Genomic DNA, 25,488 nt, shown 5'->3' with positions numbered 1-25,488 from the left:
CGGTAATATCGAAAAAAAGCTGTTAAAAAACTTAGTGCGCCAACATTTGTTGTTGTTGTTAATTTACGTCGCACTAGAGCTGCACAATGGGCTATTGGCGACGGTCTGGGAAACATCCCGGAGGATGATCCGAAGACATGCCATCACAATTTTGATCCTCTGCGGAGGGGACATTTGTGATACTGCGCCAAGTATTGCACTCTTTCCATCACGTGATTGTAACTCTTTGCTTGCTATCTGTGGCGTGTCTTTTCGGGAGGAATAAAGCAAACTTGGTTCCTCTACCTACTATTTCAACTCTATGGGTGCCATCCCCTCTCGAGAGGATCAAAATTGTGATGGTTTGTCTTCGGATCATTCTCAGGGATGTTTCCCAGACCGTCGCCAAGAGTCCATTGTGCAGCTCTAGTGTGACGTAAATGACCAACAATAACAACATCAAATTAAGGGGCCATTCTTTGTGTGCGCAAAAATTTGTAGATTCGAATTCGGAGATTCGATCGAGTTCTTTGCGCGCGCGCGTGTGTGAATGCTCCCAATTAGATTCTTTTTTCTTTGCATCTGCGAAATTTTTGCGGGCAGTGAGAACTATTCGTAAAGTTATGATGCTCCACCAGTGTTCTATTTCTGATTATGGGTTGTCAGTGTTTTTGTTGTTTTTTTATAAATTATAAATGTGCTCTTTGTAATATGTGTTTGCTTTGTGTAAATAAACATTAATAATGAGATTCTTTTATCAATAGTACTCACTCCAATTTTCTAAAGAATTTTACATCCCCAGAGTTTTTATATTATAAAAGAGGGAGGTTAATTTAAGTAAGCATTTTTTTTTATTATTATAACATTGAAACAGTCTTTTTTTTTTTTTTTTTTNAGGCAGCGGCCCTGCTTTTTTTTTTTTTTTTTTTTTTTTTTTTAAAGTTAATTGCCGGGCTTACAGCTAATGCTCTATCAAATTTTTTTCAATGTTTATAATATTCAATCTTTTTTTTTCTTTTTTTCAAGTAATATATCTTGTCTAGATTATATAAAATTCTTTCTAAATGTGATTTAAAATTTTTCTTAACAATTTTGACACATATAGATTAATATTATTATTACTTTCAAAAATATTAGACGTAAATGCATTAAAAATGTTCTTTATATTCATAAAAAAAACATGATGCTTAAATTTATTTTTAGAAAGCAGTTATGTTGTCAGTGTTTTCTCTTCATTGTCTAATACTTTTGCGGATACCGTTTCACTTTTATTATTAGTAAATATTCCCATAAAATAAATTAAAAACTTTATACTTCGTGATTCTAAACTTTTCCTTTTCGCTCCTTTGACATTATTAGTGACAGTAGAAGTAGCTCAAAAGTAAGAGGGGCTGATCAAATAACACACACACATATATATGTAAGAGTTATTAATAAAACAATTATTTTTATCATCTAATAGAAATCTATAAACTTTCTATTATACAATCAGAAAATGACAATTATTTTTTTCAATTTATTAAAAATGTCCATCACCAATTACAACCAAAAGTGTTAAACTTAGTCACACATTTATTTCATCCCATTCAAATTGTATCAGTTCCTCCCTTGTTCAACACAAATATTCATCTACAGTGATATTCATCTAAAGTGATCTTGGTTCAAATATTTACAATGGTTGTATGCATATTCCAATGATGTATAATATTCTAATGACTGTTTTTGCTGAGCATTTTAATTTGGAAATTTAACCCATCAGTTTCTGATAAATCTCTGTGTGATACATTTGATTACAATCAACCAGATGTATCTTCTGATAATCAACTTTCCCATTTTACCATGCTTATTTTCTTCATTAATTTAAAGTATACTTTATAAAATTACGAAATACGATAGGTATTCATTATTTTCAATTCAGCCATTGAAATAAACCAGATATGTTTCTACTCTTGCGAAATAAGTTATATTTTGACACTGTACATACTATCCTTTTCTTATGACAGTTCACCGAAAGCCTTGTTTTAGTTGTCTGTCTTTGATTAAACTGGATCTTTGTTACTTCAACAATCTCTTTATGTCCTCATTTAAATTGCATGTGATATTTAAAAGTGCACTCATTTTCATTTTGTCAGTTTTGCTTTTTTCTAATTAAGATTTCTTTTTATGAATGAATTTTCTATGGGTAGTATGATTTGTTAACATGTAGTATGATTTGATTTGAAATTCATATGAAATGCCATCATTTTCAAAATATAAAAATTCTAAAAACCATTTGGAATTTTGATAACATTAGGCAGAATATATTTTTATATTTGGACACATAACCAGGATTAAAGGGCATATGAGAGGAACATTTTTGATCGAAAGGTTAAAGAGGAGTGCACATTGTTTAAACCTTGCCCACAAAAAACACTGTGTATTAGATTTAAAAAAAAGTTTTATGTTTGTAACTGATGCTGAAAAAATTGTTACTCATATCTAATGTAGATAGCCTTTGTATTCCATTTTAAACAAGTATTCTAAAAGTATACATATGATTTTGCAAAACATCTGGTTTTATCAATATAAATTCTTATGGTTTTCTAACTTTACAGATATGACATTGCAAAGAATTCAGAGATAAATTGAGTGATTAAAAATAATATGAATCGGGGTCATCGATTGAAAAGTTTTGATGAGGCACTTCAAAACATAAATTTTTGGAGTGCACCTGTCATAGAAGAATTTTTTTTTATCCTTTCCGAATGCTGCTTTTCACGAATGAATGTAAAGAAGAAAAATTTTAAGATGTGATTGATTTTTCTGAATGGGCTTTGACATCTGCGAGAAAATTCTACCAAAGGTATGTTTATTTATAGTCTGCAGTAATGTAAGTGACATGTTAAAAAAATATTATGAAAAAATTGTTTTTTTTTTTTTTTTTTTTTTTTTTTTTTTTAATAAAAGAAAACTTTGTACATTGAGATCTAAAAAATTAAAAGTAATATTAAATTCAGTCCAGTTATTTTGTATTATGTAAATATATTTAAATGTTATTCAGAACTCTCCAACTGAGATAATCATAACAACTTGGGAATGTTTTAGCCCTTATAAACTTATTAACTGCTTTAGGGTCTCCAAATTTCTAAGTCTTAAAGAGCAAATATTATTTTACATTGTAATATACAGTAAGAGGTTGAAAATATTTTGACCCTAACTATGTGGTTGTCGTATTGAAGCTTTATAAAATCCAACATTGTTTTTTACCTTCATCATTTCATTTGTGAATGACTGGTTAAAGCCATCAAAAAATGTCCACGACATAAGATGATAGCCACGAAATCATAATATGCGTGAAGTTTTTTTTCAGTATATTTAAAACTAATCGAAGAAAAAAATACTAATATATAAATAATAAGCTACCAGGAGTAAAAGATTAAAATATTTTGTTATAATTATCAAGGGTTTTCTTTTATAAATTTTAAATGTTACAACCATCTAAAATTCAAATTACAGTTTTTAATTTTTTTTGAAAAAAAGTTTTAAAAACTTTTTGTATAATAAAAAACAGGAAAAAATTCTGCAGTCCTTTTACCTTAGATCAATCACTTTTAAACCGACCACTCTTCAATTTTAAGAAAATTTAGTGTACCGTATTTTTCGGTGAAAGCGCAGCGGCGCTATCTAAAAAATAATTTTTTTTTCCTACATGCGGCGTTCCGGCAAAATATTTTAAGTAGCAAACAAATTTGTCAAAGAAAGTTATTTAAAATGAAATAATTTTCTGAGAGAAAGACTGTTAAAAAAAAAATTTATAACGAAGTCAACAAAATATTTGCCCGTATCGCGATGTGCTGCAGAACATTGCCAATTCTTAGAAAACTTTCAGCAGCAGCCTGTAAGAAAATAAATTAACGAAATAATAATTTTAAAAAAACATCTCATAAGGAGAAAATTTAAAAGGTATGTATCTTGTATTCACCCTCAGCTTAAAGAAAAATCGCAAGCTAGAAATCTACTTAGCGCCTTGGCAATTGTAATTGGAGCGAACAGAAAGGGAAGTACCTAATAGGACCCTAAATCCGACACTCACGGGACTGACGAAATGCCGCACTTCGGATCTCTTTCGGAAATTCCAATATGGCGCCCAAATATTACTATAATTCAATTACACTGTTAATTTCAGAAAAACCAATAAATTTAGTCAAGTTTCGATCGTAGATTATTATGGGGTGAATTTAAAACTGGCCCATCTTAAGAAATTTTATTGATTAAAATAATAATCAATCTATATATATATTTCTCTTACACGGCACCAAAAAAAAGCCTCATTACAACTCCCCGAATGGCAACGTTAGAAAATTGACCAATGATTGCTGCTAAAAATGTCACATGGCAAATCTAGACGAGGTGGCTCAACATATAGCGCTTTTAAAAACGGATACAATAACCAGAGTGAGCATTATCAGGTTGTTCAATTCAGCTTCGGCAATCTCATACTATTAAGCTAGGCAGAAGTGAGTAGTAGATCTCTATTTTAGTATTTTGTCGAAAGCGCTTTTCTGAAGTACTTTGTACAACACTTCACTTTTTCACAACACTTAAATATTTACTTTATTTTCTTCATTTATAGAGAAAACAGTCGGCAAAGAATTCTGTAAGGTTAAAAAACATTTCGCTAAAAAAAGAACGAACTCTAAAAGAAATAAAAATAAACAACTTAGAAAATATAAATACTGTTGCCAGCCATAGAATTTTTTGAAAGTTAACTTAGCAACATAAATCAAAATGACATAGAAGCGCAACTAGATCAAAATTATGATACCTGAGCGCTTGACGTAACAAATCCTTCAATTCTATAAGTGTTGTATCGCCAAATGCCCAAATTAACAATTGCAATTTCAAATTAATATTGAAATGTACAGGTTTAGAATTCTCTACAGTGAAAAGTTTTCGGAACTTCAGTATTCAAAAAAGTATACAAAAGCTAGACGTTAAGAACGTATCCAATGAGCGAGCATTGGATTGCGAAGATATCCGAAATGAACTGCGAAAGCAGTTCCGGGGGTTGGCGAGCGCCAGCGAGTAGGGGGCGAAGCTTCCTAGTATAATATAATCAAGAAGAAATAATCTGAATCCTCTGAAGAAGAAATAATCATTTCTTCTTCGGAGTGAGATCATAGTTCTCGTTTTTTCTTTTAGATAACATTTTGTTTTAGCAAAAGACGCTTACCTCGCAAGAGAAAAAAAAGCTTACAAGGAACTAAAAAAAAGTAACAATTAATGCTAAGAAACTAACAATGAATAACAATAAAAAAACAAGCTAAAAACTAATAACGATAATAAAAAATTCTTCGGAGCGAGATCATAGTTCTCGTTTTTTCTTTTAGATAACATTTTGTTTTAACAAAAGACGCTTACCTCGCAAGAGAAAAAAAAGCTAACACGGAGCTAAAAAAAAGTAACAATTAATGCTAAGAAACTAACAATGAATAACAACAAAAAACAAGCTAAAAACTAATAACGATAATAATAAAAACAACTAATAACAAGAAAAAAAAACAAGCTAATTATTAACAGCAAAAAAAATTAATAGTTAATAACTATTAAAAAAGCGGCAAAATAAAAACATTTATGAATCGAATAAAAAAACGCGAAAGAGATAGAATTCATTTTGTAGTCCACATGGTAGTTTCAATGTCAACTGGGTGTGGCCAATTTATGGTCCAACAGAGGAGGGAAATGTGGGGACAAACCAGTAAAGCACAAGCACAGCTGTCAAGATTGATTGATCAGTTTTTTCCAACTTGCACTTCTTTATTTTGTTCATTGGAAATGCAGGTGTTTTTACTTCTCACTTTATTTTAAACTGCTTTAGAAACAGATGTTTCCTTTGTCACAGATTTTTTTTTTCAAGCTTCTTTTTTATTTCTAAAAGATAAAATAAAGTAAGTTACTTCAACAGAATAAAATTCCAAATAAAAAGAATATAGCTGATTTTTTTTTGTCTGCTTGTTTTACGGATTTCTGTAATCAGTTCAGCGTTAATTCAGCTACTGAGCATATAAATATTTTTTTGCTGTTCTGTTTTTTTTTGTTTTTTTTGGCGTGGTGCCAACTGGTACGAACAACTTTATTTTATATCGTTTTAGTGTTTTTTTGTTGCTGAAAGAGAACTTTTTTTGTTGTTTTTTTATGCTGAAAAAGAAATTTGTTATTATAATTTAGAAATTAAAACTTTACTTAATGAAATGTATAAAAATATTTAATTTCTTATTATACAGATGTTCTAAATGGTAATTTAAAGGTCTTTTCTATAAGGATGCTTATATGCACGGTTTAGCGCCATTGCGGCGCTTATTAAAACTTTTTTTTAAAAAATTAACTTTTTATCGATGTACGGCGCTTGCGACGAACCGCCGCTTTCGCCGAAAAATACGCTAATGGACACATGATGAAATAAGTCATTCTAATAATTTTCAATTTTGAAATTGTACAAGGTATAGACAAGTGAAAATCTGAAATTTTAGTAAAACATGATAAACTTGCATACATATTATTGGTTGAAGCTTTTTTTCCCCAATTGTAGTGAAAGAAATTTTCAAACACCATTGCAAAACTGAGGAATTGACCTTTCAATGGCTACCCTATTTGTCCTTTCGATGTTAGGTCAAAGTTAAAAGGTGATCTTATTTGACCTTAAATATCTCATAACTTATATTCACAAAAAATATTAAAGACATTTTTTTTTTTTTAATCCTCAGTAGAATGGTTGTTCAGAATTAACAAAATTAATATGCAGTGCAGCCATACACTTCTAAAGCTAAGGCACAATACCTATAGAAAGGTGACTGAGACTGTAAAATTGTTTAGCCCAATGAAATTCCAAAATTTTTTGATTAATGTAAATATCATTTCTTACAAAAATGTTGATCATTTTTGGTATCTAGAAGGGATCCAAAAGCACCCTTTTTGGATGCATATCTTATTTTTAATATTGAGAAATGATTTACTTCTGATCATATGTGAAATGGTTTTAATATTCACAACCTCACTTATCTTCATGAAAATATTTTACTAATATTAATTGGTTTTAATTAGCTAATTATTTTCAAGACAATTTGACCAACTCCAAAAGAAATATAGCATGAAAAATTAACATCAAAAATCATCAGTTTGTAAAGAAATAAAATTACTAGTTAAAAAATAATTAGCTGATTGACTTCTCATTTGATACCTTATTTGACATTCTGATGTTGAGTTAACTTTTGCACTCTGAATACTTTAAAATGCTATTTAAATTAATGCAAGCACTAATTTATGTAAAATATATGATGAAATTTTCAATGTAGCAACTAATAATCACAAAATAATGTCGTAACAAAATTTTAAGATGAAAAAATTTAAAAAATTTTAGGTGGTAACTTTTGATGTCACTGTATAGGTAGGTGTCAGTGGAGTGCAAAGGTTAAAGTATGACAATAACCTGATTTGATCTCAAACCCTAAATATTTCAAAACATGAGTCTTCAAAAATTTACCAAAAAAAATTTTTTTTCTCCACAGGTTTTTCACACTCACAGTTTTTTTTTAATTTTTTTTTTTACTAAATTAAATGGTACTGCAATTAAAATATACTGTTCTGTAGAGAATAGTGTTCTTTGTAGCCAGGAAAAAATATATTTTATTCAACTAGAGCCATCTGTAGTGTTTTTTGTTTCCACTTTTTGATACTTGAGCTGTAAGTACACAAATGTAAGGGACACATACAAAGTGATGTGTAGAACAAAGTATACAAATTATGATAATAATTTTGATTGATTATAGATATTCAAGTAGACAGTCATACTATATCAGAATATGTATACATTTATGTCTGTAACACTTTCATAACATAGTAAATTACAGAAAGTTAAAACAAATGTGTGTTGGAGACACGGGACAGTAATGACATTTTGCTCTATTTTATTTTTAATATAATTTATGTGCAAAATGTATTTAATGCTAATCTTTTCTTTTCCTTGTGAATATTTTAAGCAAAACATACCACTAAATAATGAAATTAAATATTTTAATCAGAAATATTGCTTAAGGACGCAAAAGTTAAAGTAGTGAGAAAATAACCTAAAAACCATAATACTTATATCAATACCTATCTGCAATTTTTTAGGTTCTTGACATGGTGATCTTATTAATGGTTAAAACCCATCAAAAGTTTTATTTGCCATGCTTTTGAACATGAGTGCTATCTTGTATCCATTTAAAAATTATATTTTTATGATTTTTAAAGATTTTCCCTTTTAAGGGGAGGGATTCGTATTTCAGCTCAACTAGATCGATGCTCTATAAATAAACTATCTTTTAAAATAGAAGTGTTTTGAAGCCATATTATTGAATACTTTAATATGACCTTCATTTTCTTTCAGAATGACGTACCAAAAAGAAGTAAAGTTGAAAGGAAGGAAACGTTGACTCCTGAGGAACATGACACAAAGTCATGGTAAAAGATTTTTTTGTCGAGAATGGGCTTTTGCTAAAATAAATCACTACCTAGAAAGTCGTTGTTCTTCTAAAACTTGTGGAACCCTTATTACTGGTGGGCCAGGATCTGGAAAAACTGCTCTTTGTAATGAATTGGTATGGCCAACTAATACTCAAGGGAAACAAAATTCATTGAGCAAAAAACTTTTAGCTTATCATTTTTGTCAAGCTAATGATATCAAAAGTCTTTCGGTGGCTTTTTTTATTAATAATCTTATTAGTCAAATCACAGCATCTCCTCTTATCAGTGGATATAAGGAAAAAATCAAAGAATTGCAAATCAGCGAATGTGATCCAGATGAAGCTTTTAAAAAAGGTGTACTTTTTCCTTTACTTGAGATAGATCCTCCGAGGCATCCTTGTTTTATTCTTGTAGATTCGCTTGACCAGTCAATATTAGGAGGAGAAAAAAATGGTATTGCTGAACTTTTAGCAAATTATCATCATCTTTTCCCTAGATGGCTGCTACTCATATGTTCATCCCGAAAGCAAAGCAAAAATATTACTCGCATGTTTACTGGCTTTCGAAAAATTAGCTTAGATGATTTGAGAAAATGCCATGTTGTAAGAGATGTTCAGCAATACATTCTGTCCCGGTTGGACAAAGAAGAAGCATTGAGACAACATCTGAGTAGAGAAACTGCAGAAATGCTGAATCAATTGCACATTAAAAGTAATGGTTGCTTTATGTACCTTGAGAAAGTTTTAGATGGTGTAAGTGAAAATTTTATTATGATAAGAGAAATTCGTGAAATTCCAGGAACTCTTAATGGTTTATATCTATGGTTAAGTCAAAGATTATTCATGAGAAAACAATTCAGTAAAGTTCAGCCAATCTTAAATGTAATTCTTGCTTCTAGGAAACCTTTAACTGAAGAAGTTTTATACCAGTGTGTTTGGACTAGAAATACAAATTTATCCTATGAAGAATATCAAAAACGTTTAAGTTTACTTTCTAAAGTTGTAATTAAAGGAAGAGGCGGTACAAAAATTCTTTTTCATCATAGTTTTGCTGAATGGCTGCTAGATGTTAAACATTGCACTCAGAAATATCTTTGTAATGCAAAAGATGGGCATGCAATGATAGCTATGCGGTATACAATAGCTTCTTCCCAGTTAACACCTGAGGAAATTTCAGACTTTGCTTTGCACTTGAGTAAAATATCTCTGAGTGCTTCATTGCAGCCTCATCATATAACCTTGTGGTTAATGTATTGTAATTTACCTCTCGAAGACTTCCTAGAAAAAAATACATTTAAAGTACCAATTGATCCCCTTGAGTCTATTGGAGCTGATATAGACCAAGTAGATAGTAACCAACGTACCTTACTACACCGTGCTTCACATGAAGGAATGGATAGTCTTGTATCAAGGCTTATCGAAAAAGGATCTAATTTAGAGAAGACTGATAAAAATGGCCAATCACCCATTAACCTCGGTAAGTATTAAAATTTTAGCTATTGCTGGTTATTTGAAATTAAATTATTGTTGTAGTGACAGTCGAATTAATAATTTTTTTTTTTTTTCTTGAGCAAATAATTTCTACTTTTTAGTCTACAACTATATTCTTTTAAAATGCAATGTAGATGATTATTAGATAATTAATTATGTAGACAAATTTTAATAAATTAGTATATGTTATTAAATTAATTATAATGTAATATGTTTAAAATTTTAATGATGTAGATGAGGGGAAAAACTGAGATGCCTGGTAAAATATAAACCAAACAGCTTGATTTTTTTTTTAATATTAGAATGCTTATATTCAGATATTATGTGCACATTACCTCCTATTTGTTGTATGTTAGTAAGTAGAGATAGACATTACTATGAAGTATATCTATTATTACAACCTTTGAAATAAACATATATTTTTTTTCCTTTGTGAGTTTTCTACCATGAGTGAAAGAAAAACGTTTTTGAGTTTGTCGTCTGCATGCACTTTATCTCATGTCTCAGTAAGAGTTATTGTTTTGGCCTGTCTATAGCTAAAACTTAATTAAAAGTTGCTCAGATTAAGTATTCATGATAAATAAATAAATGTAGACTAAATTTCTTATAATTTCAATTTTTATGTATAAAAATTCTTTTGTGCATCAGTAGTTTTTTTTTACGTCTTAGAATACATGCTTCTGAAAAATGCATACATAAAATTCATCAGAAATTTTTTTTACTGAATAGTTCAATTTTTTACACTTCATAGAGTCTATTTCACTTGTAAAAATATCTTTTACAGATCAGAAAACTTTTTCACGGTCTTTTCCCTGTTGGAAAAGTTTTATCGTGTATCAAAAAAATTATTTGACACTTTAGAAAATTCTTAAACATATCACGATATATTAGTCATTCATCAGAAATATCATTTAATCAATACATGTGCTATCAATCTTAAATGTTTCGTAAAGATTCTTTTTTATGATTCATTAAGAAAGAAACTTTATTTCATTGATAAATATTTTTGCTCTTTTCAACTATGTGTTAATGTCACTAAAAGGTTTAATTTTCCAGCTGCTAGACAAGGACATAGCTGTATTGTTGAAATGTTGCTAAAAGCTGGTGCAAATGCTGATCACGCTGATAATGATGGCTGGACTCCACTCAGATCATCAGCTTGGGCTGGACATACTGAAGTAGGTACTTAAAAGTTCTCTTCAATAAGCACAGCAACGTTTTTAATCAAACATAATCGAAATTCTCAACTTTTGATGAATGATACTAAGTTGTTGCTTACAAGCAGAATACAGCGAATTTTTATCAAGTGAGAAACTTTTTAGGCATTTAAAATTAATTAGACAGGGATCTGTCCAGGGCAAATTTACTGCCGTTAAGTGGTAGCTTCACAAATTCAATTTTAGGAAAAACGGTTGTTTCACAAATTCAATTTAAAGAAAAACGGTAGTTTCACAAAATACTTTTAAAATATTTTCGAAAGATATTTAAATAATTTTGAAAATATTTTCTTACTTTACTATATTTTTGTGTTGATTTTTTTAATAAAATTTTTAAATTTCACAAATTATGTCTAAATTTTCACAAAATAGGTACCTCTAAAAAAGACCTACACAGACCCCTGTTAGGTATGTTGATGGAAGAGTGTCTAATGTTATGTGCGTGTGCAAGTAGACACCTATGAACAGATAGCACATTGCAAGAAATGTAAGAGATTTGTGCAGATTAGTCTGCTATGGTTAGTCGAATAACATGGTGTTGTTCATAAAAATTAATGGAAATAATTAAAATACCAAATAATAGCAGTAAAATATTAACTTATTAATGACTTAAATTGTCTTAACCCCTTAACGATCTTTTAATTTTCAAGAAAACGGTCGTAAAAGTGCCTATATTGCCAAATACAGGTATTTGATTAGTGCTGACATCTAGTTTAAAATAAACTATCTACAATTACCTCAAAAATATCCTGGTACTGCCATCTGGTGTGTAAAATGAGAAATAAAATGTTTTCCCAGCAAAAGAAATGAATTAGTTTTATTCTTATTGGTGCATTACTACTGAACACTCCAGCCCGAAAATTTCACGAGAGTGAGAAATAGAGGATGAAACCTCACCCCGTCATTTTCATGGGAGTGAGAGGGAAGGGGTTAAACAAAAACAGGCTTGACTGCTTAAGGTCTCATTATCCTTAAATTAATTAGAATTAAATTTGGGAGAAAAAAGGTTTTTCTTGTTTATTACATCATTGAAAGATTTTATTGTCGATGAAAAAAAAAGTGGTTTTATTTAGGTTGTAAATGTCCTTCTTGAAAATGGTGCTGATGTAGATCTTTCAGACTCCGATCATCGGACAGCACTTCGAGCTGCAGCATGGGGTGGCCACGAAGAGATTGTGTCCCGCCTCTTGTCCTATGGAGCTTGTGTTAATAAAGTGGATAACGAAGGACGTACAGCTCTTATTGCAGCTGCTTATATGGGACATGTTGAAATTGTTCTACAATTACTTGAGCACAAGGCTGAAATCAATCACGAGGACAGTGATGGACGAACTGCCCTCTCAGTTGCCGCCCTCTGTGATTCTGAAGGACATGCCAAAGTGGTGAGCTTACTCTTGGAGAGGGGTGCTGAAGTAGATCATCGAGACAAAGATGGAATGACTCCTTTGCTTGTAGCTGCCTTTGAAGGACACACTCGGGTAAATTATTTGCACCCTTATTTTGTTTTGACAACCTTGAGTGATCAGTTAGATTAAGATTTCAAATAATTATAATATTAAAGAAATGTAACGATTTATCATTGTAACATACTAGTTTGCCATTTATACGAAAAACATCTAAACATTTTTAATTATGATATACTTAAAAGTGAAGCAAAAAAAAAAAAAATTATGATCAAAATACCTATTTTATATTCAAGAAATAGAACAATGAGAACCAAAACATTCATATCCTCTATAACCAGGGCTGGATTAACCAGTAAGTATACTAAGCATGTGCGTAGGGCACTAGAGATTGGGGGGGGGAGACCATAAAGCACTAATGAAAAAAAAAATTTCTAAAAATATTTTTTTTACACATTTTAATTTGATTTTATGTTCTTAATCAAGATCATGGTTTAAACTAAATTGCTTTTGTAATACATTTATTACAATCTCACGGAAAAGAAAGAACGTTGTGTATTGCGGTTATTCCATCACAAAATAACCAATGCTAAGGACCGAAAAGACCACCTACATTGTCGAGAGCCTCTATGAAAGGCGGCAGATAGCTGAGGCCTGAAATGCAAAACTAGAGCAGAGAAGAAGCTTTGTGTAAACAAGTGTAACAAATTGATTTACTACACTGAAGTGTCAAAGCATCCTTTTCACCTCTGAAACATCTTGGGGACCACTAATTGCCCCTTATACTTTTTCCTTATTTCAGCGAAAAATACTTTTTCTTGATATACTGTTGAAGATAAGCTTAGAACTTATAAACTGCCCTTCTTGGTGGCGACTTCTGTTACAGAAAAGTGGGAAGGCTAATGTAAGAAAGGTTCCTTGATTGACATATTTTTTTAAAGCCAATTACATGATTAGGAGTTACATCAGTAACAATTTCGCTTACACTTACGAATTTAACATTTAAGACTTAAACAGATTTTCAAATGCAACTTTATCTTGATCTCTAAGTGCCTGCTTTGTTTATTTCATGTTCAAGGAAATTTAGTTTGCTTTTAAAAGTATTCATCTTTTTTAAGTTGAGTTTTAATAATACGACGAGTCTCCCAGAGATTTTGCAAAGACTTCACAACTGATGTAAAAAGTAACAATTTATTTAAGTTAGTTTTAACTATGTAATTTTAATTGACAAAATTTAAATTAAATTGGGGAAATAGTTCTCAAGAAATCAAGTTTTAAATGTATGACTTTTTTAAAATTTTTTAACTTTGAAACTATTCTATCTATTTTGTTCAAATTTTGCATTATGTTATTCAAAATTGCATACTTTAAAATGAGGCAAACATTTGTATACATTAAAACAAATACATTTTTTGACTACTATTAGATGAAAAAATAATTATAAAAAAATTTTGTAAATGGAATTATCTTTGGATTAACAAATTTAATAATTTTGTATAAAAATCTTTTGATTTGTTTAAGAAATTCTCAGGATTTAGTGAAATGTGCAAAAAGTAAAGTTAACACTAAGGGTCCAAACTTTGGCTGTCCTCCTGCCAAAACTATTTCGACCATACTTTCCAAATTGGGGTTAAATAACATTCATATTTTGAAGATCAGAATTCCAAATCCGCTGAAATAAGATATGATTATACAGAGAATGTTTATATGTTTGTTAGGTATGTTTATACATTTTTGTGTCCAATTTTGTTATTTATTCTATAATTAAAACAGGGTGTGCACTAATAAATTAGCACATTTAAAATTTGTCCCTCGAGCTCATTTATATTGAGTCATAGTATGTGACTATTTGATGAAAAGTTATTCAGGATGTTCACTTTTTTATTTTGTGCACACTGTTTGGCAGAAAATATTAAATCAATTTTCAAAAAAGTACTTTCTATTTTTTATTCTTCATGTTATGGTGCACAATTTTATAGGTTTTTATATTTAAAAAATATTGAATTTATCTGCTGTAGTATTTTTATTACTATTTTCATGATTAAATTTTTATTTGTATTGCTTTGACAAAAAAATTAAAATTCTACATTATTTTTAAAGTTAAAATACGCAGGAAAACAATATTTTGAATATAATTAAAACCAGTTTAGTATAAACTGTAAAAGAGTTGCTCTAAGTTAGCTAATTTAGCGAGCTGATTATTTTTCTATACTTTAATATAACTTTTATATTAATAACTTTTATATTAATAACTTTTATATTAATAACTTTATATTTTAATAATTTTATATTTTAATAGCTTTTTAAATTACTTTAATATTATTGTTTTCTGAATTCTTATGTTTATTTTAAATATATAGCATAGGAAACCAGATTTAAAAAAATAGTTGTAATATTGAAAATTATTAATCTCTTTCAGTTAAATATATAAAACATTTTTTATGCATGTATTAACTTAACGTATTAAAACATTTCTAATCTATCTTTAAAATCATAATTGAAAATAATATAAAACTTTTCAAAATAATATTACATTATCTATGCATTTAAAAACATCCTATAAAGACAATACGAAATTCTAATTAAATGGTCAAGTTATTATAACTATTGATTAATTTAAAAATTGGTCTGTGTCAGTGGAAATGTTTGGTAACAGTTATTTATTGAGTTTAAGTGATTTAAAATCTTTTATTAGGGTAAAGAAAGAGAACTTTTTGATTTCATTAGAATTAAATTTCCTGTCATTTGCATGTAGTCTGTCGTTTATTACATTAATTTTAAAATATTTGCATCGAAATCTTTAATGTGCTTAGGGCCTCTTAAGGTTCTTAATCTGGCCCTGGCTGTAACATAACCAAGTTTGAGTCGAGAATTTGTAATTTTAATAAACTTAATTAGGACAAAAATAATAAAATGGATGCATTTATTTCAAAATTTAATATAATATTACTTAGTATTTCAACTGTGCACTTCTCACATCTTTAATTAAATTAATTTTAATAAAATCAGTTTTCATTCCTAAACTTTTTCAAAGAGGGATTTGAAAAGAAAGATAAAACATTATCAATATTGAAAGCATTTTTTTATTAATAGAATGATTCTCCTCAAATTCTTCTGTTTCTCTAAAATTTAGAGAGGAATTAATGATTGGTAAATCAATAACTAGCTGCAATCTCATTTTGCATGTTTTGTTTAATTTTAATTCTATTTTGAAATGAAGAGGTAGGAAATATTTTGTAACATGAAAAAAATGAAGAAAAAATTAAAAAATTGTTTTTATTGAAATTTCCCCCAAATATCTTTCCAGGTATGTGAATTATTGTTAGAAAATGAAGCTGATGTTGATCATAGTGATAATAATGGGAGAACACCATTAGTTGCAGCTGCATCCATGGGACATCCAGCAGTTGTTAATTTGCTGTTGTTTTGGGGAGCTGCTGTAGACACAATAGATGCTGAAGGTCGAACTGTCCTTTCTATTGCTGCTGCTCAGGGAAATCCAAAAAGTGTTCGGCAACTCTTAGATCGTGGATTGGATGAAATGCACAGGGATAATGGTGGCTGGACACCTTTGCATTATGCAGCCTTTGAGGGCCATATAGAAGCTTGTGACTTACTTCTCGAAGCTGGTGCCAAAATAACTGAAATTGATAATGATGGTAGAGTGCCTTTGATCTTGGCTGCTCAAGAAGGTCATACCAAATTAATTGAAACTCTTCTTCATCATACTCCTTCAATTGTTGACTCTAGAGCTCATGATGGGAAAACTGCTTTCAGAATAGCAACTTTAGAAGGACATAAAGATACAGTTAAGTCATTCAATTTCTCTTATTTAAGGAAACAAAAATTATATTTTAATTATGACCATAAATTTAATGTCTCCTTAAAATGGGACACGAAGAATTGTTACAAATACTTAAGAGAAAATATAAGGCCACAAAACACGTTACTTTATATTTCATCCTTTTAAAAAAGCCCTTTCACTAACGTTTACTTGCATATCGTCAATGCACACATTATCTAGTTCGATGACAGTATACTATTTTAAAGTTATAGTAGCCTTTTGTTATATGCTAATTCAGATTTATATATTTGATAATGATATGATGTCACTAAAATACTGATAAAGTAAAATACTTCATAATTTTTCATTGATTGTCAATTAAGGTGTAAAAATTCTCTTCATGTCATAAGATATAAGCAATAGTTTGCTATTTCTTTGGGTTAGCATTAAGATTAAGAACTACTAAACACTCTTAATTGGAGCTTAATAAAACGGGATAAAGGATGAAAAAGAAGTATAAATTAAAGTAAGTTGCAATACTTTTAGCATTATTTGGAAAGGTGTGCTAAAATATTCTTGTACATTATTATTTTGCATTAATAGTACACAATGAGGTTTCACACAATTCTTTCCCCCCTGACAAATTCCATATTATAAGAAGCTACTGTATTTGACAATATACATGGTAATTCTACAATCATAGGAAAAACTTTGTGGTGGAGCATAATTTACTCAAACTAACATTTTTGTATGGGCTGCATGGTCAAAAGTCATAGTGGCAGCAATCAAGGATAAAATAAAATAGTATAAACAAGTCGCTATGACTAATTTCATAGGCTTGTTTTATCTTTCACTTTGTTTTAAACATGTGCAATTTATATTTGCCCTAAGAATGCTTATTAAGTATTTATTTGAAAATGAGCTGTGGCGACAAATATGTCAAAACATTATTATCCTGCCACAAGTAAATTTAGAGCGAAAATAGTTAGACTAGCACAAGTTTCTTTTTTCCATGATTGTTGCTACCCAGGAAATGACACATTCCTAGCTGTTAACTTAAACACTCATTGAAAAATATTTTTCTGATTGGAAGTTTAAAAAAAATAGGCATTTTAAGTACTTAGATTGTTTTGAATACTACATTTTTCTCACCTGTAATATTCTATAACTTTGCTTTTATTTCTTTTAGCGTTACATTTTTTCCAGACATATTTGAAAGATATAGTTCTGTACAATCTGTCAACAAAAGTACCCATAAAATTAAAGATTATAATCTGTACTGAAAAACTTTTTCTGGGCTCTTTTCCACCAAGAGTTTAGAAATAGCAACAGCAAAATTAAAATATATATTCCATTTAATCAGAGCTAGATATTAGTAACATGATATCTCTAATCATGCTTTTCAATCAAACATTTATATTTGAAGTGTTGTTGGAAATTTTGTGAATGAACTACGATTGTATGAATGATTCTGAATTCAATTCATAAAATGAAATACCTCCCTGATATGTGTCTCTGTGACAACACTTAACTGTACAGCATCTGGCCCCTGTGACCTCTTAAGGTAGATTATTGTAATGCTGAATTCTGTCATACAAAGTGCAAAGATCTCTGAATCATAAAATCAGTTATGATTCAAAAGCCATAAAAATTATTTTGGAATTTCCCTCTTCTCATTACTAACATGAAAATTTGTTCATCCCTTTACTCCATTATTTTATCTATAAAAACACTCATTTCCAAGAAATATTTATGTTTAAAAAATATTATAGATATAAAATAGTTTATAAAAAGATGAGTGTCTTCTTTGAAATATTTTCATAAGCTTTTTAGATGAAAATTACTGTCCATATCTGGTAAAGAGACTGTCCTTCGTAGAGAGTGGGTATCTAATAGTTAATTCATAGAAGACTGCCAGGGATTTTTAAAATTGTCCACTCTGGTCATCAATGCATCTGATGTGATGTCATTGCTGCTACATTCAAAGCCTGATTATGAGAAATAGGAGCTTTAAACAGAATGTTAGTTGGTATTCCAATGATATATACTCAGTTAAAAATTAATGATTTTAATTTAAATTATGTACTTCTCTAGGGATCCATGCCAGGTACCTTAAAAAAATTGGTACTTTGGGGGGAATTAACCATTTTCTCATTTGATAGTCAGGCAATATCTACTTTGTCCAGTCAGATTAGGCAAAGCTGCAACACCCTGGTTAATTTAGAAGTACAAATAAATAAAGAAATTGTATTTAATGACATCAGCATTTAATTTTGCAAGCTAAAGTAATGTGCAATAAAGTAAATAATGGTTCTTCGAAATACTATGTAGAATTCTCTTAAATTTTTCTCCCTTATGGGCCAAATACTCTCTTTCTTCAAACTGCAATTCAATTGTAACAGAATTTTTACTCATTTTTGATTCTTAATAAAGGCTTTCCTTTTTGTCTAGGTTAAACTTCTCATAAATCATGGAGCTAACATTAATTACAAAGATGCAGATGGTCGATCAACACTATATCTGTTAGCGCTAGAGAACCGTACTGACATGGGAGAATTTTTACTTGCAGGAGGAGCTGATGTTGAAGCACGTGATTTGGAAGGACGCACTGCCCTGCATGTATCAGCTTGGCAAGGACATACTGATATGGTTGAACTCCTCCTAAATCATGGAGCAGATGTGAATGCAGTTGATAATGATTACAGAACAGCTCTGCAGTCTGCAGCATGGCAAGGCCATGTATCTGTGGTAAGACTTATTTTAGAACGAAATGCTATTGTGGACCATGTTTGTAATCAAGGTGCTACAGCTCTTTGCATAGCTGCACAGGAAGGGCATCTTGAGGTTGTTAAAGTATTATTAGAGTATGGGGCAGATCCCAATCATGTTGATCAATTTGGACGAAACCCAATACGTGTTGCAACAAAGGGTGGCCATAGCAGTGTCATACATTTACTTGAAGAATACATACAAGAATCTGCTTCTGAATGTTCATCTCACTCTACTGCAGAAACAAAGCCATGCAGTGCTATATTGTGCCCTCCTCTTGAATCACCAGAAGATAAGAGACGCTCATTTATTTCAAATCAGTCTTCTTCAAGTAATCTCACTAATTCTACAAACAATTCTAAAATAGAAATAACTTTTACTCAACAGCTACAACAATGCACGAGAAATAGAAATCGTATTAGTAGACTGCTTTCACCTCTGAGTGAGCCACAAAATGATCAGTGCTGTGTGATTCCGAGGGAACCACGTACTCGAAGGAATGGAATTGTAACTAATCCCAATTACAAGGGGAACAATAAAAGTAGCCCAATTAATAACCATTCTCAGTATGAAGAATCTCTGCCTTTAAAAAAAGAAACGCATTTATGAACATTTTTATACAGCTTTAATGCATAGATCGCTTCTGTGTCTTTTTAATAAAATGCTTCTTGCAATAGAATGCAACCATAATTTTGAACATTATTGTGTGTATTTCTTTCATTCTTTGAAATGATTAGAACTTGGTGAGAAATTGATTTTTTTAGGAGAGTTGAAAAAAGATAATACTTCGCACAAAAAGAGAATCATAAAAAAAGGATTATGAAGAAATATGAATTTTTTTATGAAAAAAAGGAGAAAAAAATAAGTAAGGATTGCACTCTATTATATTTTAATTTAGAAAATTTAAAAATTCCTTATTGGAGACTAATTAACATACAATCTATTAAATATTTCTTTAAAAAATTAATTATTAAAAATTTTGCAAAAAAAAGTGCCTGTGCTACTTGTGAGAATTACTTGTCACCTTTCAGAGCAAGAAAAAAACTGCCCCCTCCATACTTAGATCAACTTTTGTGGATTGCCAAGCAAAGTGCAGCTCATTTGTATTGTATTTCAGTTTAGCTGCTGTAAGATAATAAAAATGCAAATATTATTGACTTTTTAAGAGATGAAACAAGCTATATGAATTAAGATTAAAGTATTCTAGAGATGAACTAGATTTTGAAATAATTTGTAATGTTTGCATAATGTCTAGTCAATTAGCAATCATGTACTTTGTTTTCAAAAAGGATTAGGATTAAATTTTTTTTATTTTATTTATTTAATGCTTTATGAATTGAGATCTGTTTATTTTATTTTATTTAAATTTTTATTTTTAGCTTTACTGTCTATTTATACTTCATCCTTATTTTACTGTATGATATTTTAGCACTAAGTTTAAATTGTGATGCTGATTATGCATCATAATTTTTCTGGGGCAGCCGAAATTAGCATTTCAGCATTATAAGACAAAAATTACAGAAGAAGTTTAAAGTAATGTAAATCACTATATTTTTCAAACTTTTTTTATCACCAAATAATAACAAGTTAAAATCTTTCCAAGATGTCAAACAGAAAAGTTAATGAATTATTCATGAAACATATATTGCCAAGTGAATAGTTAACCTTAAACAAATTTTAATTGAAAGGTTCAGGGTAATGAAATAAAGGGCCTTATTTTAAAATTGCTCAGAGCATTTTTGATTAGAAACACTGCTATTTCTATGTTGGTAATAAGATCTATGTACTGTGCTGTTATCTGTAGGGAATTCTGAAAACTTGTTAGGTATCTATCTGAAAGCAAAACTTGGAGTTTATAATGTCAGGGTTGCCACAGGGTACTAAAATGCGACTATTTGCTACTATTTTCGGCCTTAGGCGACTATGGCGACTTTTTTTGCCTGAAAAGGCTAAAAAAAGCAACTATTTTCAGGAATAGGCGACTATTGGGAGACTTTTACTCTTAGCGAAGTTATTTTTATACTTCGTTCGTTATTTTTATACTTCGTTTAATACTTATTTTTTGTAGACCTACTGTTACTTTGTGATTGCTGCACAATCGCTGTTATCTTAAACTTTCGTTCTGAACTCAATAGATCAATGAAAAGAAAAGAAAAATTAAAAAAGTTTCTTTTATTGATTTTTATTAAGTTAGTTTTAAAGTTAGTTTTTTTTTTTCAAATTTATTTAATGTAGGTAAGTATAATAATTTGATTATTTTTAAACCAATAAATGTTCAGTTTTTATTTATAAAAATAAAATAAAGCTTACCTTTATTTAATTTAATTTAATTGTTTTTTTTTCAATTATTATTTTTCATTTTAAGCAATACAATTTAATAGGTGTATTTTGTACTTAATTTTGTTATAAAAAGTTTTTTTTTTTTTATCAAATTTATTTAATGTAGGTAAGTATAATAATTTGATTATTTTTAAACCAATAAATGTTCAGTTGTTTTTATTTATGAAAATAAAATAAAGCTTATCTTTATTTAATTTGCTTTTATTTTTGAGAAATTGAAAACAAAGTTTTAAAAAAATTTGGCTATTAGTTAAAAAGCAAAATTTTTTTTAAAATATAAATAAAGAGTTTAGTAATGTTTGGACGCTTTTTAATAATTTAACATTAGTACTTAAAGTTTTTTTTTTTTTTAAATTTTATTAAAATTCTTTCAATACTTGTTTGTTTTATAATTTGTTAGATAGTCAGTGTCATTTTTAAAGAAATAAATCTTTAGTCAATTTTATTTTCAAAAACGAAAATAATAATAAGTAAAAATATTTTTACATTTATTCAGTACAGAATTTGACCATTAGTTAGTACTACTTTATATTATTTTAAATAATTGAATAAAAGAGGGTCTAATGATGTTTCAAAAGCATGGGTTTTTTTAACAAATAATTTAATAAAAAAAAATTTTTTTTTTCTAAAGTGAACATTTATTTAGTTTGTTTTCTACTTTCGTTTTTTTTTTCTTTTAATTTTAATGCACATATGTAAAATATTTTGTTACAGTATTATTATTTTTAAACCAATAAATCTTAAATCATATTTAATTTAAGAAAAATGAAATAAATCTTGGGTTTGCTTTTACTTAGACTTCTTTATTATTTTAATTGAAAAAATTAATCTATGATATTGATATTATAGTAGAATATGTTTAGAATTAATATTTTCTTTTGTAATAGATTTATTCCTTTTTATTTATTTTTGATTGATTTCCCATAGGTAATTTCTGAACATCTGCTAAATCGCGATGTCTAACGGACGATGTATCACGATTTAAAATTTCTGACATCAACCAGTCCTTATCATAGTATTTGACAATTACGCTACAATTTTAATTATTCGGCTACTATTTTTGATAAATTTTTGCTCCTGATCAAAAATAGTTGCCTGAAACTATTTTTATAGTTTTAGGCAACTATTTTCATGCTTAAGGCTACTAAAAGCAGCTATTTTTGTTCATTTTTTACTGTGGCAACCCTGTAATGTAAAAATGTCACTTTTGAAAAGCATGTGGCTTATGAGTGATTCGAGTGAATTGATTAAAATCACCATTCGAATCAAGTGAGTCAAAGTACTATAGGAATCATGTGACTCGGACTAGTCATTCGAATCTTTTGATTCAGATTAGTAATTCGAATCAAGTGATTCAGATTGCTTATTCTAATCATGCAAGTTGGGTTAATGAACCCAATCAAATTATTTGAATCAAGTAATTCAGATCAATGATTCGAATCAAGTGATTCAGATCATTGATTGGATTCAAGTTATTCAAATCACTATTTGAATCGAGTGATTCAGATCACTGATTTATATCATGCAATTCGATTAAGTGATTCAAATCACTGTTTGAATCAAGTGATTCTGATGCCTAATTTGCATCAAGTAATTCGAATCACTGATTCAAATTATCCTACTCGGATCACTGGTTCAAATCCAGTTATTCAAATCACTGATTGCTATCAAGTGATTTGGATCAATGATTTGAATCAAGTGATACAGATCACTAACTGGAATCAAGTGATTCAGATCACTGTAAATTATTTTAATAGTGACCCTACTTATGACAAAGTGAGACCTATTAACTTTGATATTATCATTTAACATGTAACTACATGCGCTTAATGTTTTAATACAAATACACGCAGAAAAATAAATAGATGCAGCTCAACAGTTTTCCAGAAGTAACAAACATATCAATGCCACTGAAACAATAAGACTGCTGGGACATGTCTAGGACACATGATTTTTCATACAGCCATGGAAAAGTGGTTGTTAGGCAGTACATTAACAGTTTGGTGTCCTAAACATTCTCTTTGGCGCCAGCTGAAAAGGATGTTCCTCAGCTCCCTACTCTTTAAACTTATCCAGTCTCACATGTGTACTCATTAATAGCATAAAATTGGATCACCTGAGAACCCTTTCGAACTATGTTCTTGATTTCGACTTCTATTTAATATTGTAGGGGTAGCCAAAGACTCAAATCGAAGCTAACTCACTTGCACAAAATCTCAATGCAGACAACGATGGAGGGAATGAAACTGAATGAACAATTTCTATACATTCTTGGCTGATAACATGTACTTATGATTTGTCATCAACTTTTACAATGTGTCAAAAAATTTGTTTGGGGAATAAAATTATTGCTTTTAACATAAAAGGATAATTCTTACTTCATTACTTTTTCCATTCTTTATTTTGTCTATGTTAAATGGGGATATGTGCTCCAAAATTCAATAATTTCAAATATGCTCAGTTCCAATACCCATTTCTTGATATCAAATACCGAGTTTTAGAAGCAATTAAAACAATCTTTCCACAATTGACACAGTTCTATTGGTTTTTCTCAAAAGAGCAGATTTGTAACTGTCTGCCTAAAACCAACACGCTTGATAGTTTAGTAAATTACGACGGACCACCAGCTGCACTTTTTGTTTTTTATTAATAACAATAACATTAGGAATAAAACAAGAACAGCTGCAGATATTGTGGATTTCGAAAGGGTTTAAGTAATTATCAACATCCAATGTTTATCGAGTCTCACAGGAGAATAATATTTTTCCTCGTTCTTCTAGTGAATGGCGCGCATGCGCCAACACACCGCCCAGTCTTGCACTGTTCTCATGCAAAGAACTTGACATTATTTTTTTTTAGTTATAATTACATTACAATTTAGTTAACATATAATTTTACAAAAACTTTAACATTGTTGAGTATTATAACTTTAACATAACTAATACTCAATTAAATCTTTGAGATAAATTTCAAATTTTTTACATGAAATTCTAATACAAATACAAGTGTTACATAAAATTATATACAAATATTTAGATGAATATACAACTATATAATTTTCTATCGACAGTACACTCAATCTGGAAACAGACCTTTTATATACTCCCTTACAAGTTTTTACTTCAACTACCCTTATTTGATTATCTTGCCCAGGATACAGTTTTACTACCCGACCCAAGACCCATTTGCATGGGAGAAGATTTTCTTTTATCAAAACTATATCCCCTATTTTCTGATTTTTTTCTTTGCTGTAAGCTGTTCGGGTAAGAAAGGCTCCATTGTTTCTAGATTGTTTGCACTGACTTGGTAATTCTCTGCCAAAAGTTTAAGCGACTTGGCTCGATATCACTTAGGGATGATTCAACTATGGCCGTTATCGGCCTCCCTATTAAGAAATGTGCCGGTGTTAACACTTCTAAATCTTCAATTTCAGAACTAAGAGGTCGAGAGTTCAATATTGCCTCTATTTCAGTTACGAGTGTTAAAAATTCTTCGTAATTAAATTTAGAGTTACCTACTACACGCTTAAAATGAAATTTAAATGCCAAGAAATGATTCCTCTCGATCCCTTACCATCTTGATCAAACAATTAAGTTCTTTATTAGCCCCTACCATGTTAGTTCAATTGTCTGAAAAGAGTTTACGACATTTACCCCTTCGGGCAATGAATAGTTTAAGCGTCGCTATGAGAGCTTGCGAAGTCAAGTCACTGATTGGCTCAAGGTGTATAGCCTTTGTTACTAAACAGATGAATATACAAGCGTAGATTTTATTTTCAGGACCTTTCCTCTGATATTTATTTTTTATAAAGAATGGTCCGCATAAATCTATTCCAGTAGAACTGAAAACTTTATCAGGTGTTATTCTTTCTTTTGGCAAATTACCCATTTTTTGATTATACTCTTTAGGATTTGCTTTAAAGCAAACAACGCAACTCTGCACGATTTTTTTGCACAAATTCCTATCATGAATGGGCCAATATTTTTGTCTAATCTGAAAAAGTAGATGTTGCGCACCATCATGAA

The 25,488-nt window shown here is 29.7% G+C and overlaps 1 protein-coding gene across 7 annotated transcripts; it reads left to right on the top strand.

Annotated features, from left to right (window-relative positions):
* Window positions 1-308: 308 nt before the first annotated feature.
* LOC107440069 (ankyrin repeat domain-containing protein 50) lies at window positions 309-19,813 on the top strand. Of its 7 annotated transcripts, none has more exons than XM_016052851.4 (7): window positions 309-640; window positions 2,574-2,821; window positions 8,384-9,936; window positions 11,007-11,128; window positions 12,241-12,645; window positions 15,878-16,378; window positions 18,806-19,813. In XM_016052851.4, the coding sequence occupies exons 3-7, from the start codon at window positions 8,442-8,444 to the stop codon at window positions 19,730-19,732; spliced, it is 3,450 nt and encodes a 1,149-aa protein (XP_015908337.1). In that variant the 5' UTR covers window positions 309-640; window positions 2,574-2,821; window positions 8,384-8,441; the 3' UTR covers window positions 19,733-19,813. The 7 variants fall into 7 exon arrangements, with proteins under 7 accessions (XP_015908337.1, XP_015908335.1, XP_042912372.1 ...); XM_016052849.3 differs by having other exon boundaries at window positions 459-816; XM_071177015.1 differs by lacking the exon at window positions 309-640 and adding an exon at window positions 929-1,004.
* Window positions 19,814-25,488: the final 5,675 nt, after the last annotated feature.

The sequence above is a fragment of the Parasteatoda tepidariorum genome, unplaced genomic scaffold (genome assembly GCF_043381705.1).
Source record: "Parasteatoda tepidariorum isolate YZ-2023 unplaced genomic scaffold, CAS_Ptep_4.0 HiC_scaffold_982, whole genome shotgun sequence".
Classification (NCBI taxonomy): Eukaryota; Metazoa; Arthropoda; class Arachnida; order Araneae; family Theridiidae; genus Parasteatoda; species Parasteatoda tepidariorum.
This window is presented reverse-complemented; position numbering and strand designations above follow the sequence as displayed.

What these genes read in the sequence shown, in the direction of transcription:
- LOC107440069 (XM_016052851.4), top strand. Translation starts at nt 8,442, where the DNA reads ATGACACAAAGTCATGGTAAAAGATTTTTTTGTCGAGAATGGGCTTTT. An exon ending in CCAATCACCCATTAACCTCG is followed by an intron (nt 9,937 to 11,006) that starts GTAAGTATTAAA and finishes TTAATTTTCCAG; the next exon opens with CTGCTAGACAAGGACATAGC. An exon ending in CCTTTGAAGGACACACTCGG is followed by an intron (nt 12,646 to 15,877) that starts GTAAATTATTTG and finishes ATATCTTTCCAG; the next exon opens with GTATGTGAATTATTGTTAGA.